The 23,456-nt window shown below is 47.5% G+C and overlaps 1 protein-coding gene across 2 annotated transcripts in view; it reads right to left on the reverse strand.

The window, feature by feature from the left end:
* The window catches only part of FBLN5 (fibulin 5), an 81,062-nt gene that overhangs the window by 52,549 nt on the left and 5,057 nt on the right, over positions 1-23,456 (reverse strand). For both annotated transcript variants that reach the window (XM_017857910.1, XM_017857911.1), the window contains exons 2-4: positions 23,298-23,352; positions 20,994-21,045; positions 17,372-17,626 (exon numbers count right to left, since the gene is read on the reverse strand). In XM_017857910.1, coding sequence (XP_017713399.1) covers positions 17,372-17,626; positions 20,994-21,045; positions 23,298-23,352 — 362 coding nt within the window. The remainder of the gene's footprint in view (positions 1-17,371; positions 17,627-20,993; positions 21,046-23,297; positions 23,353-23,456) is intronic.

A 23,456-nucleotide genomic window follows, 5' to 3' on the forward strand; every position in this document is an offset into this window, starting at 1 on the left:
CCAACCTAGGTGACAGAGCAAGACTCTGTCTCAAAAGGAAGGAAGGAAGGAAGGAAGGAAGGAAGGAAGGAAGGAAGGAAGGAGGAAAAAAAGGAAAGAAGGAAAGATATTACCGGGGGTCTCTGACCTCAAAAGGGTCCTGGCTGGAGGAAGAGGGCTGTGTCCTGTGTTATAGGGTGAATCATGTCCCTCCAAAATTCATATATTCAATTCCTATCCCCCAGTACCTCAGAATGTGACTGCAATTGGGGACAGGGTCTTCAAAGAGGTAATTCAGTTAAAATGAGCCCGTTATGGCAAGCCCTACTCCAAAATCTCTAGTGTCCTCCTAAGAAGAGGAAACTCAGACACAGACACGCACAGAGGAAAGACATAGTCAAGTAAAGGAAAGGAAAGACACAGGGCCAGCTATAAGCCAATGAGAAAGACAAGGAACAGATCCTTCCCTTGCAGCCCTCAAAAGGAGCCAACCGTGCCGACACTGTGACCTCACACTTCTGGTGAGCAGAACCAGGAGACAATACATTTCTGTTGTTTAAGCTGCCCAGTCTGTGGTGCTCTGTTATGGCCACCTTAGCAAACTAGTACATTCTGTGGGCTTTCCCCCTGGCCCTGAGCACCTCCCAAGCTTCCAGAGGGAAGTAGACTCCCTTGTCCTTCCCCCTCCCCTGTCTGGTCTCAGAGTTCTTGTTGACTAGAACTTATTAGTGTGCATGTGGCTCTCGGGGCTCAATTTGGAGTCCCACACACTCTTCCCCACGGTCAGTAGGCTGTGCTGGAATGCAATCCTGGCAAGCTTTCCCTCCTCCTCAGAGTCAAAAGCCAAGTTGCACTATCTCCTGTTGTCTTGATGACTTTCTATTTTATTAACCCATTTGTGGCTTGTCTGCCTGCTAATGTACCAGGGTCTCCTACTCTATATTTTCTGTCTTTGGAAGGAGATGATGCTAGCAGTCAAATTCATTCAATGTACCACTATTTATTGAGCTTGAATATGGAAAGAATAGGGCTCTATGATTTACAAAGAGGACTGGTCACTTTACTATCCCCAGTGTCACGAAATGAATGAATTATCTAAATGAATCTTAAAGACCATCCTCCAACCATGGAGAAGTGACTTGCTCAAGGTAATTCAGTTGCTGAATCTGATCTCTTTCCACAACTCATGATTTTTGGGGATTAAAAAACCAGAGACTTTGGGCTTCATTCAGCACTGCAAATGGCCTGCTAGGTGATCTTGGACAAATCCTGTCATATCACATACCTATCCTCCAGATTTCTCAACCAAACTATAAATGTCCCTTCTTGGTGAAGACTTCCTCAACCCCCTTGGGCAGAATCAGCTGTTTCCAGGATTCTCAGTCCATTGCAGCCTTGTGGTGGTTTACCCAAGAGTTGCCAACCCTCCTCCCTGCAAGCCTCCAACCCACATACTCCATTTCCTGTGGCCCCCACCCCGGATGGTAGGATGAAGTATGGACCAGGTCAGCCCAAGCCTACCCTCAGCACTCCCTTGGCCAAAGCAATATCTTCAGGGGATCTATCATTAGAACTGGTCTGCAACTCCTCTTTGTCAGGGAAGATAACATTTCATGGTTAAAACCCAACTCCAATCTAGCAAAATTTCAACTTTGTTCTTCTGACGCCAAAGGCTAGTAGGCCTGAGACACAGAGGGCTCTGAAAGTACCACTTTTGGAATTCTAAGAGGTGTTCTATGAAAGCCAGTCATGACATTTTAATTCTCTTACCCAGATGTCCCGTGGCTTGGCTGGAATTCTGAACCCAGAAAGTAAAATCTGTTACCTGGGATTTTATAAAAAATTATGCATGTAATCTTTACCCAAAATTAATAATAACCCTTAGAAAAGGCTCAAGTATGAAAAAGTTAAAGAAAAAGGTAGTAAAGGAGAGAAGAGATGAGACAAAGTGGCTCGCGGAGTCTCTGCCAATGCTGGTCCTTCTTGCCTCTCAGGTGCAAGATGATTGATTATGAAGCAAGAGGTTCCAGCTGAGCCCTCAGCCAGTAGCCAGCTAACAGGTACTTAGCAAGCACCAACTATGGGCCAGGCAGTGGGGATGCAGCAGGTAACAAGGCAACGTTTCTTCCTCTCATGAAGTTTACAGAGAAGGGATGGGAAAATCAACAAACAAATACATAAAAAGCCACCAAAGTGCAGCCCCCGGGCCAGTAGCATCAGTATGACCTGGAAGAACACACCCCACCCCAGACCCCAGAGTCAGAAACTGGGCAGCAATCTGTGTTTGAAGCCGTGCAGCGGATTTAATGCATGCTCAAGACTGTGCTGGAAAATGATAAGGCTGTGACTGGGAGTAACTGTTGTGTAATTTCAGACAAGGCGGCCTGTGTAGGACTCTAAGGGGTGCCATCTGAACTGAGCTGAAGCCCAAGAGGAGAATGAGCCCAAAATGTGAAGAGCCAGGAGAGAGTTCCAAATAGAAGGAAGAGAAAGTGCGAAGGCCCTGAGGTCTGGAAGGGCCTGGTATGTTTGGAGAAGAGAAAGGAGCTGGCATGGTGCCTATGACCAACCAGGGCACCTTGTGGGATGGCCTAAAAGGGCCTAAAGCTGGCAGGCCCACATGCTGGTCAGCCTAAATCACAAGCGAACTGTGGGATGTGGGACAGTCATGGAGTCCTTCCACATATTCTCTAAAATGAAGGGGCGGACAGGCGCCGTGGCCTGTAATCCCAGCACTTTGGGAGGCCAAAGCGGGTGGATCACCTGAGGTCAGGAGTTCAAACATGGCCAACACGACAAAACCCCATCTCTACTAAAAATAAAAAAATTAGCCGGGTGTGGTGGCACACGCCTATAGTCCCAGTTACTCAGGAGGCTGAGGCACGAGAATTGCTGGAACCCAGGGGGCAGAAGTTGCAGTGAACTGAGATCACGCCACTGAACTCCAGCCTGGGTGACAGAGTAAGACTCTGTCTCAAATAATAATAATAATAATAATAATAACAATAAAGTTTAAAAATAAATAAATAAAATGAAGGGAAGAACATTCCTGGGGCTGCCTTCCTCCCTGGGCTGTTTTGAGAATTCCATGAGCGGGTGGACACGAAAGTGTTTGGAAGAGCGAGAGGCAGTGTTCCAGTGGGAATGACTACAATGAAAGGACTCATGGCAGTAACCGCAGGACACACCCTCCACGGGGCGAAGTGGAGGCCACAACAGACCACAGGCCAGTGCCACCTGGCCCCCAGCCACTGTCTGCTCTCTGGAGAGAAATGAGATGGAGATGATCCTGGAAAAAGGATCTGTTGAGGAGGTCTGAGGTGGGATTTTCCAGAGATGTCTGACAGTGGGATCGCTTACATCTCTACCTTGTTGGTCAATCTGGGAGGATTCTTGGCTTCCTAAGGAGCTTGTGTTTTGCTCCAGCTGCTTGCAGACTTCCCCCAGGAGTTACAAAGTCAGTATCAGTTTTCTCACAGGACGAGACCAGGTCCCATCATCACAGTGAGAGCCAATTTCATCCATCCACTGATGCCCCTTTTTCAGGGGTCTTGGCAAAGGGCTCATCTCTGTGTCAAGCTTAAAGGAGACTTTGATCAGGACCCTGAGAACATGGAGGTGATGTAATTACGAGGTGACCCAGTAATTAGCCCCTATAGCTTAGACTACATGCAAAATCACTGCCTCAAATGAGAAGATACCATCTCCGAAAGCTGCCTGTCTCCAGAAACCACCCTTCACCTGGTTGTCGGAAGCATCTTCGCATCCTGAATGGTCAAGGCTGGAGGGAGCCTCACAGATAATGGCCCAGCCCCTCTCATGCAGCTGTGGACTGGAGCCCCAGAAAGAGAAGGAACTGGAGCGCAACATCCAATGAGCTTGTGGCAGTGCTAAGGCTAGACTAAGCAGAAATCTTCAAATAGGCTTATAAACATTTCACTCCCCTGCTCAAAAACCAGCGTTCACAGAATAAAGCCCAAGTCAACTGCATGGCATTCGAGGCCCCACAGTCTTGTGGGGAACCTTGACTCCCAACCGTCCAAGCCTCATCTCTTATTCTATGCCTGACCTGCCCACAACCTGTGCCCAGGCTGCAGCCACACTGGGTGTCCCAAGTGTACAGGTGACTGGTTGACTCATGACCAAGGCTGCTCACCATGCAGTGAACTTTCTTGCCTCCATGTCTGTGCCCACGCTGTTCCCTAACCCTGAATATGCCCTTCCTCATCTCTGACATGGAAATCCTATTCAATCCCGCAAAGACTAGCTAAAGACCACCATAAACATTCACTTTCCTTGTGGGCACTCCCATAGCACCCAGGACATATTGCCCTCATCAGTCACATCTGACACTGGCTCATGAAGAGAATCTGATGAGTTGTGTACACTCCCTCCCAAACCCCCACTCACACCCACTCAGCAGAGAGATCCTGAGGGCAGGGACAGCGTCTCATTCATCCTTAGACCTTCCTAGCCCTAGTCAGTGTCTGACACAGAAAAGTGATCAGTCAATATCTGTTTAATCAAACGGACACACAGATGTGCAACACCTGTGCATAGGAAAGCGTCTGTGACCACTCCAGCCAGACCCAACAAAGTGTCCCCTACCTACGCGTGTTGCCACCCTATTTCATTGGGCTACATATAATTATTTGGGTTTCATATTTCCTGCCAACCCACCTGACTCCTGCCAAGATGCTGTGAACTCACCAGGGGGTGATGGTGTCTGCCTACTGTTCCATTATTGGAACGCTAAGCGTCTGGGAGTTATTTATACCCTCTTGTTCAAGGTCATCACCAAGGTCTGATTGCAAAAATTTTAAAAATTGCAACATCAGGCTTAAATGGGTTAATCTTTACATGCACAGCTCAGACCTCAACACATAATGGTAAATGGATAAATGAATTCCATCAATGGTCATAAGTTAACCTAAGTAGAAACTAATATATAATTCGTATCTCTTTCTCATTTGAATCCCACATATACAGTTCACTCATGTAGCTTTTCTGCTCATTTAACAAATATTTATCAGGCACTAGAAAAATACAGTGGTGAGACCAGGTGTGGTGGCTCACGCCTATAATCCCAACACGTTGGGAGGCAGAAGTGGGCGGATTGCCTGAGCTCAGGAGTTTGAGACCAGCCTGGCCAACACGGTGAAACCCCGTCTCTATTACAATACAAAAATTAGCTGGGCATGGTAGCACGCGCCTGTTGTCCCAGTTACTCGGGAGGCTGAGGCACAAGGATTGCTTGAACCCGGGAGAATGGGGTTGCAGTGAGCCAAGATAGCACCACTACACAAGAGAAAAATAAAAAGAAAAAAAATACAATGGTGAATAAGACAGAAAGCGCTGTTGAGTGGAGAGATGTTAAATAAATAATCGCAAATGTCTATTTATCACAGCTATGGAGCGTGAGCTGGAGGATAAGTACAGGGTGCTGTGGTCACCCCTGAGTCCACTCTGAGCTCTCAGTTGCCCCAGCAGTCCTGTCCCATCATACTTCATCCCTGTCCCCGCAGAGAAGGCCACCCTTCACTCAGCTCAGATGCAGAAAACAGACGACCCGTCTTTTTCCCTAATGGAATGAAGCAGAGTCAGGGTTTTTTGTGTCTTTGCATTGTTTCATATAATCTCCCTCCAATTCTTAACCCCCCACTCCCATGGAAACTGTTGAAGATGCCAATTTCATACTGATTCCGGATGCAAAGTCTGTTCTGTCTGACCTCACTGATTCCTGGGGGACATGTTAAGACCTGTGAAATATGTAGAGCTCATAAATCAACTCTGGCTGGATTTGCACAAATGTTTTCGTTTGAAAGAAAGTCAGACAGCACTGACAAGACCCCAAGTATTCTGCTTCCCCGGCTCCAACATACTCGCCGGCCCCAGAGTCTGTGGATGCTGCTGCCTGCAGCAGGGCCCAGCGCTGGCTGTCCCCATCTCCCCTCTGGCCCGGCTCCGACAAGCTGGAGGGGAACAGGCGGTCAGTCCTTGACATCTAGTCTGTTGTCTGAGGCCCTCTGGAGGGAAGGAATCCTGTGAATGTCCTTTCCCTGCCAGCCCCCAAGGAGATGGCCCAGAGACCCTTCCCCAAGCATGCTCCTCTGTTTCCAAGACAAACAGGAGCCTCGGGATGGTTGTTGGGCTCCAGGGGGTGCCAGTGACATGTAATACAACTGAGCAGTGCCCTCTGGAGTTGTGCAAAGAGCTAGCGCTGGCTGGTGGTGAAGCCCTGGGAGCCAGTCTCTCCCATGGCAGGAGAACAAAGCTGTGGCTTCAAGGTACGAAGGGCACAGCCTCCCACAGAGTTTCCCCTTAGGGAAGGGGACAGAGGACGTGGGTTTATCTGCAAATTAATCTGACTGGAAGGTTCTTCACGGGCATCTTTTTCCATTAGCCCATCAGTGCTGCTGTACATTAGACTGTATCCAACATTCACGGAGCGCCCATGGTGCCCAGCATCTTGCTGGGTACAGGACTGCCACAGTGCCCATGGCCCTGGCCCACAGGGCGCTCAAGGAACAAGGAGACTCTTGGTCACCTTAGTCTCCACTTGACACCCAGTACAGCGGGCGGAGTCAGCAGGGGGTGCACTGGAGGTGAGTGCTGGGATACTGAGTGAGGAAAACAGTGGCGCTCCCCTCTGGCTAGCCTGGGTTCAACAGCACCCGCACTCTTCCTTCCTGCCATTCATTCATTCAAAAATCACTCCACGAGAGCCCCACTCTGCCAGACGCTGTGGGTAAACAGTGGAGGCTGGCACTGTGCCTTTGTCTCAGGAATCCCCCTGCCAGGCACCCCACCCACTTCCCTGAACCCCCGACAGCCATGCCCTCCATTCTGAAAGACGAGAGCCTGTGGGCACCTGCCTGCCCTCTGTGCACATACCTGGGGCTGCTGGGAAGCCCTGGCCTCTCTGCCTCCATGGTCAAGGCCCGGGGCTGCCTGCTGGAGGGAGGCTGTCTGGCTCATGTGTCTCTCTGACGAGGGTTCAGCCCAGCTCACCAGCACTTCCCCAGTCCCAGCCTGCCAGGCCTGGGCACCACGTGGCCTGTGTGGTACATGTGTCCACAGAGGATGGCAGCCCAATGGATAGGAGAACGAAGGTACCCAGGTAGCTCTTCAGCACTCCCAGAGTCTAAGAGGACCCCAGAGAAAGGCTCGAAAGTTGCCTCTGTGGCCTGAGTGAGGTCAGAGTGGAGACAGAGCGGGAGAAGTGTCAAGACATGATCACGAATTGAAAGGACGTCCCTCTTCTTCTCCCTCCCCAACTAATGCTCCTTCCCCAAACCTCCCCATCTGAGATAAGCAGCCAACAAGCACTAAAATCTGAGGTTTAGATGCTTCTCTAAGGAGCATCGTAACATGCACCTCCGACTAATTTAAAAGACATGTGCTAAACAGTCGGCCCAGCTCTGGCCCTGGCATTCGAGGCTATTTGCAACCTTGAAGGTAACTTCAACCTCCTGCCCTCCAGGCAGCGCTCTCTGGAGACTTGGTAATGCAGCCACTTTTGCCAGACCAGAGCTGAATGGTCCTGCCATTAAAAAGTCCACACTTCATCCATCCTCTGCAACACCACTTGCTTTTTGCACACAACTGGCTCATTCCAGAGTGGAGTAGAAATAAAAGAAACATGGCCAAGGAACATAAGATGAGAGCCAAGAAAAACTTGTAGGTCAATGACAAGACTGCCACGCTAGACACTGGGGAAGTGACCTACTACACAAAGGCACCAAGGGCTGGGCATGGCCCACCAGTGGGACCCCACCCAGAATGTGAGGCCAGCCAGTGCAGCGAACCTCACCAGACCACTGCCAGTAACCAAAGCCAGCTACCACTGGGGGTGGGAGGGACTTCCTCACAAACGGAGACTTGGTAGGGTCCCGGCAGGTGTCAGTAGGCACGTGTGCTGTTGAAATACACGCAACAGAGAAGAGCCACATCACCTGGGCAATCCAGGTGGGAAAGGGTTAACGCAAAAACCTATGTTTCCTAAAGATTGGGAAGATTTAGAATCGTAGAACATTCTTGAGTTGCAAGAAACCTGAGAAATCATCAGAACCAGGGAATGTGAACTTTTGTGTGTGTGCCTTGAACCTGTTTGGCAGACTGCTAAAGCCCATGGACTCTCTTCTCAGAATAATGCTTTATATTGCATAAAATAAAACTCAGAGAATTATGAAAGAAAACAATTGTATTGAAATGCAGCTATCAAAATATTTAAAAAACAAATGCATGGCTGGGCATGGCAGCTCACACCTGTAATCCCAGCACTTTGGGAGGCCAAGGAAGGAGGATCACTTGAGCCCAGGAGTTAGAGACTAGCCTGGACAACATAGCAAGACCCCGTATCTACAAAAGATACAAAAATTAGCTGGGCATGGTGGCATGTACTGGTAGTCCCAGCTACTCAAGAGGCTGAGATGGGAGGGTCACTTATTTCTGGGAGGTTGAGGATGCAGTGAGCGGAGATCATGCCACTGTAATCCATCCAGCTTGGATGACAGAGCAAGACCCTGTCTCAAAACACACACACACACACACACACACACACACACACACACACGTGATACAGTAATATAGATACTTCTTTATCGGTGGATTAAAAACAAAACTAGGCAGACCTAGCATCTTCTACGATTTTGAAGTGATAAGCATAGATAAGGTTTCAAAATATTTCAAAATATTTCCAAGTATGTCAAAATAACTACCATGGCTATAATGTGATATGTAAATATCTGATTCTCTTGTCAATACCATCCCAGGTACTGCTAATAGTCCTGTGACCTGTTGCCTACAATGGACAGTAATGCTAAATCTCAATTCAAAGTTAGTGGGGAAAAATGTAACGATAGATCAGTTGATTTCTATCCACAGACCCCAGATTACGACCCTTAGTATAACACCATCCTTTCTTTTTACAGATAATAAAACTTAGGCCAGAGAGGCCAAGTGGCTTTCTAAATGCCACACAGCTAATAAGTAGCAAATCTGGGATCAAAATCCAATTCTTAGTAACGTCTCATCTCATCCCTTTACCACTATAGCATGCTACCTCAATCTAGGCCTTAAAGTCATTTCTTTCCAGTCTGTGTTTTGTTTTTAAATAAGTAATACATTCTTCTAACAAATTCAAACAATACACAAATTGCATGAAAAAAATAAACCTTCTACCTTTCTTTAAATACGGTTCTGTTGAAAAATAGACAGATGAACTAGGGCCTTTCTAACTGAAGGGTGGACCCTGGACCAGCAGTGTGGCATCACCTGGGGGCTTCTAAGAAAATGCAGACCCTCGGGACCCAGCCCAGACCTCTTGAGTCAGAACTGCATTTTCCCCAGGTCATTCATGGGCACAGTAACTTTTGGGAACAGCTGTCCTGGATAACTTCCTGGGGTCCTATCTGTGTTTGGGTCTCCCTGGAAGCACAAGTTAACCCCAACTCCTACTGATGAAAACTGGCAAAATTCAACTTTCAACCCCTAAAAGACACACACTATTAAATCTAATTCCCAGAGGAAAGAATAAAAAATAATGGAATAACAGGACTAGGGGTTTGGAGCAGGAGAAGTCATCATGGAATGATGAGATTTGAAATAATGAAAACAATAATTACAGTAACTAACTTACGAAGCCCCTACAATAACGCAGCCTCGATGTTAGACAACTTGCATGCCTTATCTCACTTAATTCTCCAAATTTCCTGTGGCAGTTGGTACTGTTATCCCTGTTTACAGGAGGAAAATCTGAGGTTTAGAGAAGTGAAGCCACTTGCCATCATCCCAGCAATGATAAGGAAAGACTTGCAGCAAGGTGGGAAACCTGGGGAGGCCATGCCCGTGAACAAGCCTGCTGGGGCCAATTCACAAAGACATCTAAGCAAACCCAGATGCAGAACCCCCGCTCAATGCAGGTCCCATTTCCTCTCTGGGCCTGCGTAGTCCCAACGCCCTCAGCAGCTAAAGAATCAGTTTCAGGGTTTCACCCATTTTCCTCCAGATCTTGGTTTCACGCATTTTCCTTCTGGTCTCAGCCTGAGGACTGAGTTTCAAGTTACAGCCCAAGCCAGAGGCCTGTATAAAAAATAAGAAAAGTCTGTTGGAGTGATGGCTGCCTTCTCCTCCTTAGTTTTTGTTAACCACAGTCCTGCCAACATTAGGGGCTGAGGTTTCTACTTGCCCCCGGCCTTTATGCCACATTTGTTCCCACTTCCCACTTTTCTGTCTCACAAGTTAAATAATCCCAGGCTCTGCTGCCGTTTCCAAGCAGATTCTAAGTGAAGCCACATCAGGCTTAGCTGGGCAAAGCCCTTCAAGGCCTGCAAGCTAAATGTGTACTGGGTTCAGTTTTAGGTCATTTTAAAGGTTTTGAAGAATTAGACGTGTGATGCATTTTCAGACTCTGTGAATCTTCCCATGGGTTATCATCTCAAGACCCTAGCAGCCTCTTCATGAATCTTTCCCAATTAACATTTACTGCGCGATACTCCGCGTAAACACCAGGCAAGGTGTTTGCACATGTTATCTATGAGACAGGCGTTGTTATACCCATTTTACAGATGAGGAAACCAACCCCCCATTCTCACAGGTAGGAAGTGGCCAAACCAAGGTGAGACTCAAAGCCTGTCTGACTTCCAAGTTCCAGCCCCCTCCACCCCAGAAGCCTTCTTATCTCTGCCTTCTCTTTGTACCGTCTCAGGAACTCATCAGAGGCCGTCTTGAATTTCAGCTGCTTGTGTTGTGTCTATTCTCCCTCCCTTATCCACAAAGTCTAGAGACAGCTCCATGGCCGTGCACAACTCCACATCCCCCTCAGTGCCTAGGCCAGAGCCTGGCACCAAGAAGGCACTCTGTACACATTGGTTGACTGAAGAAATACTGGCTGGCTTTCAGGAAAAATAACTCAAGAGAAAGCCTCAGACCAACACCACCCAACTTCCAAAAGGATCCCATGTGTTGCTCTCTGCCTGCTTGGGGGCCCTGATCAACAACAATAACAAAAATCCCGGACTAGAAGAGAGAATCAAGATACTGCTTGTAATTTCACAAATGGCCAGAATTCCTGCAGTCCCCTGAGTCGAGGGCTCTAGTAAAAGGCTGCTTTCTCAGCCGCAAAAAATTTCACAAACATGAGTTACTGATGGAGTCCCTACATTTGCCACTGAGCCAAGCTGGTTAGCAAAGCTAGAATTTTGAATGTCCACCCAGAGAGATGACAAGTTGAGCCCCCAAGGGAATAACTGACAGAGTTAAGTGGCGGCCACATTCAGCGACCTGATCTCAGAGGCAGAGTGCCATGAGAGGAAGGTTCCTGAATGGGAGTCCACATCTTGGGTGCCCCAGCCACTTGGCACCAGCTCACCCCACTCCCTGAGGCGTCAGTACCACACCATCTTCAGCCCCACACCATCCTTCTCTGGGATGTCTATGTGGCCAGCTCAGAACTCTATGTATGCATTTGATTTGGCCTCTGTGTCTTGATTGTGAGCTGTTGGGTGAGGCTCTCCTCCAGCAGCCCCTCCCTGCTTACCAGTTAACCATGTTTGTCTGGCTCTCCCTCCCCTGAGAATCTGGTCACCAGATCTCCCAAGGGTCCAGGATCTGGGTGACATACTCTAATGAGCCATGAGTCCCATCACTGTCATGCCAAGATGCCAGTTTTCTTTTTTTTTAAATGTATTCCTTTTTTTTTTTTTTTTTTTTTGAGACGGAGTCTCGCTCTGTCATCCAGGCTGGAGTGCTGTGGCCAGATCTCAGCTCACTGCAAGCTCCGCCTCCCGGGTTCACGCCATTCTCCTGCCTCAGCCTCCCGAGCAGCTGGGACTACAGGCGCCCGCGACCTCGCCCGGCTAATTTTTTTGTATTTTTTAGTAGAGACGGGGTTTCACCGTGTTAGCCAGGATGGTCTCGATCTCCTGACCTCGTGATCCGCCCGTCTCGGCCTCCCAAAGTGCTGGGATTACAGGCTTGAGCCACCGCGCCCAGCCTTGATGCCAGTTTTCTGAACAACACAAAACTTACTTGGCTCGTGGACTGTAATTCCTAGGTCACTGTTCACTCTGTCTGCAGAAGTGTCCCAAGTGATCCAGCTTTACATCTAGGGGCCCGTGGACTCAAACCTACGGCCAAACATTGTTCCAGAAGGGCAGGGTCTAGTCACCTCCAAAGTGGAACCAAAAACAGAGAAATTGAGGAGGAAGCTCTGAGGGACTGGCCACCCAGGCGCTGAGCCCGGCCCCACCCAGCCTGTGGAAATAGGCACGGCCTCATGCGGCACCAAGGGATGAGAGTGATTCCTTGGAAGTGGGTCCAAACCCTAGAAAAAGTAAACCGCAATGAAAGGGATGCTCATTTGCCTCCCAAGGCAGACTGCCTTACACTTTATGAGAAGAAATCAGTGCATGAAGAGGGCAAAAGATCAAAGACACTACCTACAAAATAGCCTGCCCAAAAATTTAACCTGAATTGGATCGTCTATTGATTGGATCAAGCTCTATTAGCAGCTTACAAGAAAATATAGCGGACGAAGGAATAAGATAACCCGCCCCCCCCCCCACAAGAGTGCAATCAGTTACCTCCCAAACGTATGAAATTCTACGGAACAAGCGGCTCGGCCTCTTCAGTAAATAAGTGGCCAGGGAAACAGTAAAGACTAAAAGACATTTAAGAGACTTGTCAACCAATGCAGTTTGCAGAGCTTGCACGGGTCTGATTCCAACAAACCAACAGACAACAGGCTGCTGAGACGGTTTCGTACGCATGGCCCCTTTGGGGCTCAGCTTGTCATCCCTCTGGGTGGACATTCCAAGTTCTGGCTTTGCTAACCAACTTGGCTCAGTGGCAAATGTAGGGACTCTAATAACTAATGTTAGTGAAATGTTTCATGGCTGAGAAAGCAGGTCTTTGCTAGAGCCATGCTATTGCGGGGACTGCAGAGATTGTTCTGGCCATTTGTGATGAAACTGCAAGGTATTTATGAGACAATCAGAGAGATTTGAATACTATCTGGATATTTAATGATAAAAAGATTATTATTTACTTCTGTAGGTTTGATAATGGTATTGTATTTTTTGGAGGTTTTCTTTATTTTTTTATTTTTTTGAGCTGGAGTCTCGCTCTGTCGCCCAGGCTGGAGTGCAGTGGTGCAAGCTCAGCTCACTGCAATCTCCACCTCCTGGGTTCATGCCATTCTACTGCCTCAGCCTCCCCAGTAGCTGGGATTACAGGCGTGCACCACCACACCCAACTAATTTTTGTGTTTTTAGTAGAGACGGGGTTTCACCATGTTGGCCAGGCTGGTCTCGAACTCCTGACCTCAGGTGATCCGCCCACCTCGGCCTCCCAAAGTGCTGAGATTACAGGCATGAGCCACCATACCTGGCCTTAAATTTGTTTTTGTAAATAATTTCTTTATCTCTTAGAGATAATTCTGAAGTCTTTAAGGATGAAATTATATGATGTCTGAGATTTGCTTTAAATTAATGCACTGAGTAGAGTGGAAAGAAGAAAGGAGATTGTGCCTGTGCTGATAACTACAGAAGTTGGGTGATAAGTAGGTAGGTGCTCACTATGTTCTTTCTACTTTTGATTAGTTTCGAAATTTTACAGAGCAAAAAGTTTCATTAAGAAAAAGAGAGACAGAGAGCTGGGTGCCATGGCTCACACCTGTAATCCCAGCATTGTGGGAGGCTGAGGCATGAGGATTGCTTGAGCCCAGGAATTCGAGACCAGCCTGGGCAACTTGGCAAAACCTTGTCTCTACCAAAACAATACAAAAATAAGCCAGGCATGGTGGGCATGAGCCTAGAGTCCCAGCTACTTGGGAAGCTGAAATGAGAGCATCACTTGAGCCCAGGAGGTAGAGGTTGCAGTGATCGAGGAGCATGGTGGCACATGCCTGTAATCCCAGCTACTGGGGAGGCTGAAATGGGAGGACTGCTTTGAGCCCAGGAGGCAGAGGTTGCAGTGATCGTGCCAATGTACTACAGCCTGGGTCACAGAGCCAGACCCTGTCTCAGAAAACAAAAAGAGCAAGAGAAGGACCTTGTTTTTAATCCTGACTTCAGCACTGACTCTGAGCACCCTTGAACAAATCTATACCTCACTGAGCCTGTTTTCTCGTTCAAAGCTTGAATTGTTCAAATCGTGGCTCAGCCCCTCACTTGCTGTGTGACTTTGAACAGGTTTCTTAGCTTCTCTTCTTCGGTGTCCTCATGGGTGCAATACGATTGATAATAGTTTTACCTTGTAGATGGTTGTGAGGATCAAATGCACTAATTATTGTAAAGGTTCTAGCACACAAGTACTATCCAAGTGTTTGATTTTATTACCACTGCTGCTGCGGATGTTACTGTTGATCACTACTTTTATTTTGATGAAGAGGAGAAGACACCTTTGGAGATGTTGTCCTCCTCTCCTAGAGTGCTAAAGTTTTAGAAATGTTTCCCAAGTCTCCCTGACTTACCCACTGCTCATGCAATGCCTCCGCCACAGGATCAGAGCTGTGCTCTGGAAAACACCCACATTCTGCGGGCAGTGACACCTCCACTCTCACCTCCTTGTCTTTTCTCAATGATTTCCCCATCTTGTCTCCTTCCTTCCCACCTTCCACCACAGTGCCTTGCTTCCCTTCCACCTGCTCCCAGGCTCACCTCTCTTCCATCCCAGTTCTTGGAAGGAGCGGTAGGTAGAAAGAGCTTCCCTTCCCCATCCCTTCTCTTACTTCCCCCCACCCCCACAATGCCAGCTCTTTACAATACGCAGAGGGACTTCAGCAAGGGCCATTTGAAAGCCTTCTGTAAAACCAGGAAACCATGGGGTGGGGTGAAGGGAAGTTAGAAAGAACTCAGGACTTATGAATGCATAATGCTGAACTTTTTGGAAATGGATGGGCCTGGTGCCAGTCCTCACTAGGGCTCCTAGATTGTATTCTCCTTACAAAAGGGCCATTATGAAAGTTCCGCATCTCCCGTGTGACAGGTTCAGAGCCATAAATGGCATGACGTCAGAGGGACCAGGAGAGGAATAGCTTTCCCAGCCATGTCCTCGTTGTAAGGGCACTGGGACCCTGGAAGGAGGTCTAGGGGAAGGAGGGAGACCCTTTGGAGAAACCCACAGCTGTTCTGCAAAAGAGGCCGCTGAGCTTGCCCAAGGCATCAGCTAGAGCTGTCTGCACCACTACCACCCAAGGCCCCTGCCAAAACTGCAGAGTGCCTCCAAAGAGTCATTGCACCCTCTTCCTCAAGACATTTAAGGGCTGATCACTTGGCTTATCCAGCCCCCATGTGACATCCTGGAAGAGCAGCACCTTCCACCTCTCTATCTCTGCATTTTCTTTTGGGATCATTTCTTTTCTACCAGCTAGGAGAGGTCATTTCCTATAGTTAGGAGATTGCAGACAAGGGAGAAGTTAGGAGTGCTAGACTGGCATCCTACCTCTGTAATTACCGAACTGGTGGGAGTCCACACTCTCCTGTCTACAACATGAAGAGGTTGAAGTTAAAGATTGGTTAAAAGAGAAAAAAAACAAGTCCCTTCCAGTTACAAAGGTTTTTCCTCCTGATGCTGGTTATAAGGAAGCATGTTACCATTTTCTCCACCCCATGCTGGCTTGACTGGACCCCGTGCTCATTCCCTTTGCACACTCATCAACTTTTAAGGTAAAAAAGAACCCCCCCCCTTTTTCCCCCCCCCCCCCCCGTCAACACACACAGCGACCACACCCCTTGAGACCAGTGAAAATATAGAAGTTTGGGTTCAAGCATATCCAGCATTTCCTGGTAGCTCTGAAGACACCTGTCTACATATTAGTCATGTGTATTCGAATGACAATGCACGCTCCTTCACATAAGCATGTAGAAGACACCTTAAATTAACAAACATAGCTCCCCTAATAGTGGATTACAGCTCAACACTCCAGAGCCCTGAAATAGGACAAAGAAAAATCTTGGTCTCCCAAACTTTTGGGATAGAGGAAAAAATATTAAAATTTCAATTCATATATATATTTTCTTAAGAGACAAGGTCCCGCCATGTTGCCCAGGCTGGAATGCAGTGACTATTCACAGGCGCGATCATAGCGCACCACAGCCTTGAACCCCTGGGCTCAGGTGATCTCCCCCTTCACCCTGCTGAGTAGCTAAGACGACAGGCATGTGCCACCACTCCCAGTTTCATATTTATTTTTTATCTCGTCCTTTTAAATTTCATATTTCTTATGTGAAGTTTATATCCTGCAATCCATATTAGTATGACAGGGTACGTATGTAATTTATAAAAATCCATATAGTGGAGATCCAGGCTCAAAAAGATTTTGCAGATGGGATGCATGATTAAAAAGTTTAGAGCTTTCACTCTATACACCATCTTCCAGAGCTGGAGACAGTTGCAAGATTTTGGTCTGACCACAGCTAAAGACCAGGGAGGATCCTAGGTAACTCTCCTCCAAGGCCACGATGGCCCACAGAACCTAAAGCTCTCTTGGGCACTGGTCACGCCCCTTGCCAATTCCTTTGTGCCTGCTTCTTCCCAGAGGTCCATTCTTGCTATGAGTTCCTATCAGTGAGGCTCCTTTTGGCCAAAAGCATATTAGTTCCAACCCAAGTAACCTGCTTTCTTTCCAGAACAGTTGGCCGTGCCCTTCAAGGCTTCTTCTATTGCAGAAGCACATGTTCCAATCAAGGGTGTGGGGGCTGAGGACACAGCTTTGGTCCTTTTTTTTTTTTTTTTTTTTGAGACGGAGTCTCGCTCTGTCACCCGGACTGGAGTGCAGTGGCCGGATCTCAGCTCACTGCAAGCTCTGCCTCCCGGGTTCATGCCATTCTCCTGCCTCAGCCTCCCGAGTAGCTGGGACTACAGGCGCCCGCCACCTCGCCCGGCTAGTTTTTTGTATTTTTTAGTAGAGACGGGGTTTCACCGTGTTAGCCAGGATGGTCTCAATCTCCTGACCTCGTGATCCGCCTGTCTTGGCCTCCCAAAGTGCTGGGATTAAGCTTTGGTCCTTTCTAGATCTTCCTCTGAGATTTACTTACTGTAGTAAGTCTGACCAGACATATTTGTTATTTAATTGAGAAAACATTACCTTGGTCTTTAAATATATAGATGAGTGATAGATAGATATAGATAGGTAGATCAACGAAAATAAAATAAAGAAAAAAATTGGTTTTCTGGAGAACTGTGAACAAAACAGCAAAATAACCTCCCTAGTTGGGCAGGAACCCAGAGATACAGGCTGCTAGGAGTGAAATAAGTATGCAGAAAGTAAGTCATTGTTTCACTGGTGCATTGAATGGCAACTACCAACCCATTTGGGGTGAGCATGCCAGATACAGAGGATGTTCTCCCTGAAGCACGGCAGAGAGGAACAAAAGGCTGGGCTACTCACCCACACATTGGTTGCCTTCATCCATCTGGTATCCAAAGCGGCATATGAGAGGCCTGGAGATCGTGGGATAGTTTGGAGCCGAGAGCGGTGGGGCAGCTGCTGGGTACGGACCTGAGTAGGGGGTCGAATAGGGGTTCGAGTAGGGCCCTCGGTACACGGGGTTTGTTCGGGGAATGCATAAATACCCGCCATTTTGGTTAACACACATCATGTCTCCTCGGCAGGCCTCGGGGATGGTCCGGCATTCATCGATATCTGGAAGGCACAGAAACGACAAGCATTAGTGTCCCCCAACCAAACTGCGTTGTGTCCGGTGCATATTTAAGCGGAACTTGGCACCAGGCGTGGAGGAAGCACTCCCAAACACACTTCACCAGCATCTGCTCCTAAACACCTGGGGCGGCCCCAACTCATCCTGGGAAAGTACCTTTAAATGTTGGCTGAAGTGAATCAAAGTAACCAGTATCAGCCAAACATCAGCCTTGCAAATACCACCATCGTGATTTTGACCATATCTACAAAAACCTTGCTATAGTTTGAATGTCCCTCCAAAATTCATGTTGAAACTTAATCCCCAGTGTTGCCATATTGAGTGGTGGGGCCTTTAAGAGGTGATTGGATCCTGAGGGCTGTACTCTCATGAATGGATTAATCTACTCATAGATTAATGGGTTAATGGGTTATCTTGGAAATGAAACTGGTGGCTTTCTAAGAGGAGGAAGAGAGACCTGAGCTAGCAGCCCAGCCTCCTCATCATGTGATGGCTTGCATACTTGAGAACTCTGCAGAGAGCCCCCACCAGCAAGGAGGCCCTCACCAGATGGAGACCCTCAACCTTGGACTTCTCAGCTTCCACAATTGTAAGAAGTAAATTCCTCTTCTTTATAAATTACCCAGTTTTAGGTATTTAGGTATAAGCAACAGAGAACAGACTAAAACAAACCTGTAAAATCATTTGCACATACTCTTTCTTTAAATAAACCCATATTTGAAGCACAAATAAATGTATTTTTAAAATCTTACATGACTACAGCAAGTGAAAATTAGCATAAATAGAAGGTAACAGTAAAAATAAATATATACTATTAAAATAAAGAGTGTTTATCTGCAGGTGTACCATCTAATATGCCAAGGACCCTCGTGTGCACATACTACACTCTGAAAATACTGGGATGGGCCAACAATTATCTCCACTTCTATTTCAAGTAACAGTGGTCAGAGAAGAAAGAGTCTCTTGCATCAGGAAAGACAAGGCTTAGGCTGGGCACAGTGGCTCACTCCTGTAATCCCAGCACTTTGGGAGGCTGAGGCAGGTGCATCACCTGAGGTCAGGAGTTCAAAACCAGCGTCCTAACATGGTGAAATTCCATCTCTACTAAATACAAAAAATTAGAGGGGTGTGGTGGCGCATGCCTGTAATTCCAGCTACTTGGGAGGCTGAGGCAGAAGAATCACTTGAATCCAGGAGGCGGAGGTTGCAGCGAGCCAAGATTGTGCCACTGCACTCCAGCTTGAGCAACAAGAGGGAAAATGCTGTCTCAAAAAAAAAAAAAAAGAAAGAAAAGAAAAAAGAAAAGGCTTGACTGAGAGCTAATTGCTTATTAAGAAAGCAAAGCTTTGCTTTCTAGTCAGCTCTGTGCCAGCCAACAAAGCCCATTTCCAGCCAGGCTGGGCTCTGCTTGTTATGTCTGGAAGGGGAGAGGTGGACTCTCTAGAAAATCAGCCTTGCTAGGATACAGACCATGGGAGGCCTGAACTGTGGCTCCAGCAAGCAGCAGACATGATCCCATATACCGAGCCATCTCACCAGCCTTGGAGTCTGCTCTGTGCAGGGCTGGAGACTGGAGACCACATGCCTGCACCCGACAACTCACCCCCAGCATCTCATCTGAGAAACTCACACCCAGTCCTACCAGAGGAAGGAGCAATGGCAAGGTGCAGAATGCAACAGCCTGTTCTCCAGCTTGAAGCCTGAAGCCATTGTTGAAACTGGGGGGCCAGAAAAGAAGGCCACTGCTCCACTCTTCATTCCTCATCAAATCTTCAAATCAAAACACCTTACTTTAAAATCAAAATGTTAGCCCAGATTTCCCAGGACAGGGTTCATTCCTCACCTTTCATCAGTTTTTCAAACCATCTATCTCCCCTCTGGAGTATGCCTGACATGAGCTTGGAGAATATAAATGATTTTGCCTAAAGTAAGTGTAATGTAAAAGCTAAATACTTCCCTAAGATGGAGGAAGTAGGGCTGTCTTATTCCGTTCATATGCCCTATGCTCTGAGCGTCCTTTCCACACCTGGTCCTGGTTAATGCTGTTCCTTCTACCTGGAATGGCATTTCTTAGGATCCTATTCGTCCTTCCATGCCCAGTTCAAATTGACCTCCATTAATGCTTTTTTTTTTTTTTTTTTTTTTTGAGACAGAGTCTCTTTCTGTTGCCCAGGCTGGAGTGCAGTGGTGCGATCTCAGCTCATTGCAACCTCTGCCTCCCAGGTTCAAACCATTCTCCTGCCTCAGCCTCCTGAGTAGCTGGGGCTAAAAGCGCGTGCCACTACACCTGGCTAATTTTTTTGTATTTTTAGTAGAGACAGGGTTTCACCATGTTGGCCTGGCTGGTCTCGCACTCCTGACCTCAGGTGATCCACCTGCCTCGGCCTCCCAAAGCGCTGGGATTACAGGTGTGAGCCACCGCACCTGGCCCCGTCAATGCTTATTGACTCTGGACATAAGGTATCACTCTCTCCTCATCTTCCGCAGAGTCCATTGCAAAAAATGGCATGCTAAGAGAATGCCCCTCACAAACACTCCAAAATCTCCTCTTCCTAGTCCTCAGAACCTGTGAATATGTTGGGTTACATGGCAAAGGGGAATTAAGGTAGCAGCTGGAATTAAGCTTACTAAGCAGCTGACCTTGAGATGGGGAGGTTTTCCTGGATTTTCTGGGTGGGCCCGATATATTCACAGGAGTTCTTAAAAGCAGAAGAAGAAGAGGCTGATTGGTCAGAGAGATGCCACAACAGAAAAAGAAGAGATTCAAAGTGAGAAACACTTGACTTGCTGTGTTGGCTTTGAGGATGGAGGGAGGAGCTGCCAGCCAAAGAAAGCAGGAGGTTTCTGAAAGGTGGGAATTGCCCTCCACTGACAGTCAGCAAGGAAACAGAACCTCAGTCCTACAACCACAAGAAACTCAATTCTGTCAACAACCAGAAGGGAATAAAAGTCTCACTTAGAGCCTCCAGAAGAGCACACAGCCCTACTGACACCTTAATTCTATTCTGGTGGAGACTCAATTCAAACTTCTGACCTACTGAACTGTAAAATCATACACTGGTGTTGTTTAAGCCCCTAAGTTAGTGGTAATTTGTTGCGGCAGCCCTAGGAAACACCAATCCAATAGAAACCTTCAAGAGAACAGCGATCAATTCTTCCACCCCTCTCAGTGCTTAGCTCAAGGCCAGGCACAAAGAAGGTGATCAATAAAAGGGCACCATTGACTTCAGTCATTCCATGTCACTGTGTTCTTCCATGGGCATGGCTAATCACTGAACAAAAGAGAAAGAAATAGCCCTGCAACTGGGCTGAATGCCTCCACCCCAATGAAGGATCCGCAGTGGCTCATACCTAAACACTGTCCTGACTGGCGATCCAGGTCAAAGCCATTCGTGCACTGTGCCTGCAGGGAAGGAGAGAGGAGAAACAGGCAAAGTCATTTCACACCACAGAAGTCTTATTGCTGCAACACAGAAAGTTGGGGAAATGGAGAAAAAAGAAAGGCCTCCAAAATACCAATACCTGTATTATAACCCCTATTTGTTCTAAAATTTTTCCTTATAATTATTTTACACTTAGAACTACTTTCTAAACTCCCCACACCAGGCCAGGCACAGTGGTTCATGCATGTAATCCCAGCACTTTGGGAGGCTGAAGAGGGAAGATTTCTTGAGCCCAGGAGTTTGAGACCAGCCTCAAGACCCCATCTCTGTGTTTTTAGAAAAACTTTATTAAAAAAATAAGCTCCCTGCACCATTGCTTCATAGCTCTTATTTTAGCAGACAGTTTTCAGGTTTTTTAATGCTCTAGTTATGAAGAGCAAGAGGAATCACATCTGCTGAGCCTAATGTGGCATGCTCCCTGTTCATCCCCTTTCTGGGAATGAATGAGACTGCTTTTAAGGGCGATGACTCTTTAGGTGCGACCTCACCTTCAAAGTGCCGAATATGAGTTATTTGCCCCCATGAAACCCTCTACCTGATTTTGCTGTCTGTACATAAATAAAAGCTACACAGAAAAGTTGAATTGAGTAAATTTCTCCATTTCAGCCTCAGCAAATCAATGACACAAAGATGCTTCCAGAAAGAGATAGACCTCAACAATCCGAGAGGGTTGTAGCTTTTACATACAACTTGAGCAACAAGTTTATGTACTTAAAAAAAAAAAAAAAAAAAAAGTGTTGGGTGGGCTGTTCGGGAAGATCCCGGGGCCTGACGTTTTCTAGGAGCTCCCATCCCTGGCCTTTTCTACAGCTTCGGAGGCTGATTTGCGGAGATGATGGATTTGGCCTGCGCTCCCAGGAGAGGGTTCAGGGGTCCCAGGGAGTTGGGGCAAAGGAAGTAGAGCAGACGAGCCAGGAAGCTGTGCCGGGAAGCTGGGAGGCCAGGAGACCCAGGTTCCAGTCCTGGTTGTCAAGGACTGGCATAGGTCCAAGTCTGCTGGACCAGGGCACAGCTTCAAATTCTCACTCTAGCCCCTACTCTCTACGTAACTTTTCTATGCCTCAGTTTCCCCATCTGTAAAATGGGGGGTATGTACATAGTTCAAAATGGTGGTAAGGACGATGTATGTTAATCTATATAAAGTACCTAAAGTGCAGTAAACACAACCCTGAATCGCTGCCCTCAGGGCCTACCTGTCTTCATGTGTATGCCATGAGGCTGCCTTAGAAAACCCCAAGGTCTACAATTCTTTGTTACTCTTCCCAAGATCTTTCCCATTGCCAGTGACCTGAATATGCTTCAAAATTCTTAACATGAAGAGAGAAAATGCTCCCCTACCTGCCTGCAGCCCTCAGCCTGCTCAGAGATAGGGCTTCTCTCCTTTCTTTCCCGAGCCAGAGACACAGAGGCCACTCGGAGTTTTCAGGAGGGATCTGCCCACATTTCAGGGCTGACACACAGGGGTCCATCTCTCTGGTTGCTTAAAATAAAGTCCAGGATGCTGCAAGCTTCTTCCAGAACCCCTAAGGCCCTGAGCCTGGCCTTGCCCACCCCCTTCTTACTCCTCTGAGGGGTTTCCGCCCAGCGATGGGCCCTCCTAGGTTTGGAGCCGAATTATGCAACACTGCATGCTGGGATGTTTGAGTAACCCGCACTTCCTCTCCCACCTCCTCCAAAAGGGGTGTGTCTGTGGCAACGCATGCAGACCCGTGGGGGTCCTCAGGAGCCGCTGCCCAGAAACACTAGAGCATATTGTACTTTTCAACATTGAAGGTAGGTTGAGGCCTGCTGTGAGGGGCACAAACGAGGCCATGCAATCTGATTAAAAATGTATGCTGGGCTTAACACCTAGGTGATGAGTAGATGGGTGCAGCAAACCACCATGGCCCACATTCACTTATGCAACAAACCTGCACATCCTGCACATGTACCCCAGAACTTATCATAAAATAAAATAAAAAAGAGTCTTGGACTGGGAGTCAGGAAACTGAGTACCAGCCCCAGCCTTGTCACTTACAAGTCATGCCACCTGGGCCAAGTCTCACTTTCTCTGAGCTTCCACTGTGAACCTCTGAGAATGAAGAGTTCAGATGAGGTCAACTGTAAAGCTGCTCCCACCTCCAGAACCCTAGAGTTCCATAACACAAGGCTGGACTCCCTCACCCTGGTTTTTAATACACTTGTAGATATTTTTTAAAAATAAAAATCTTACCTGTGCATTCCCAGGACTTGGAAGACAGAGAGCCAGAATGGTAACAGTGAGTATCCTGTGGAGGTGAAAAGTCAAATATAAATGCCCAAGGCAGATTCAGGTCTAGGGGAGTGTGTGTTGCATGCGGCCTGTGACGTGTAACGGAGATACCACCTTGGG

Source organism: Rhinopithecus bieti, unplaced genomic scaffold (assembly GCF_001698545.2).
Source record: "Rhinopithecus bieti isolate Rb0 unplaced genomic scaffold, ASM169854v2 scaffold_41913, whole genome shotgun sequence".
In the NCBI taxonomy this organism is placed as follows: Eukaryota; Metazoa; Chordata; class Mammalia; order Primates; family Cercopithecidae; genus Rhinopithecus; species Rhinopithecus bieti.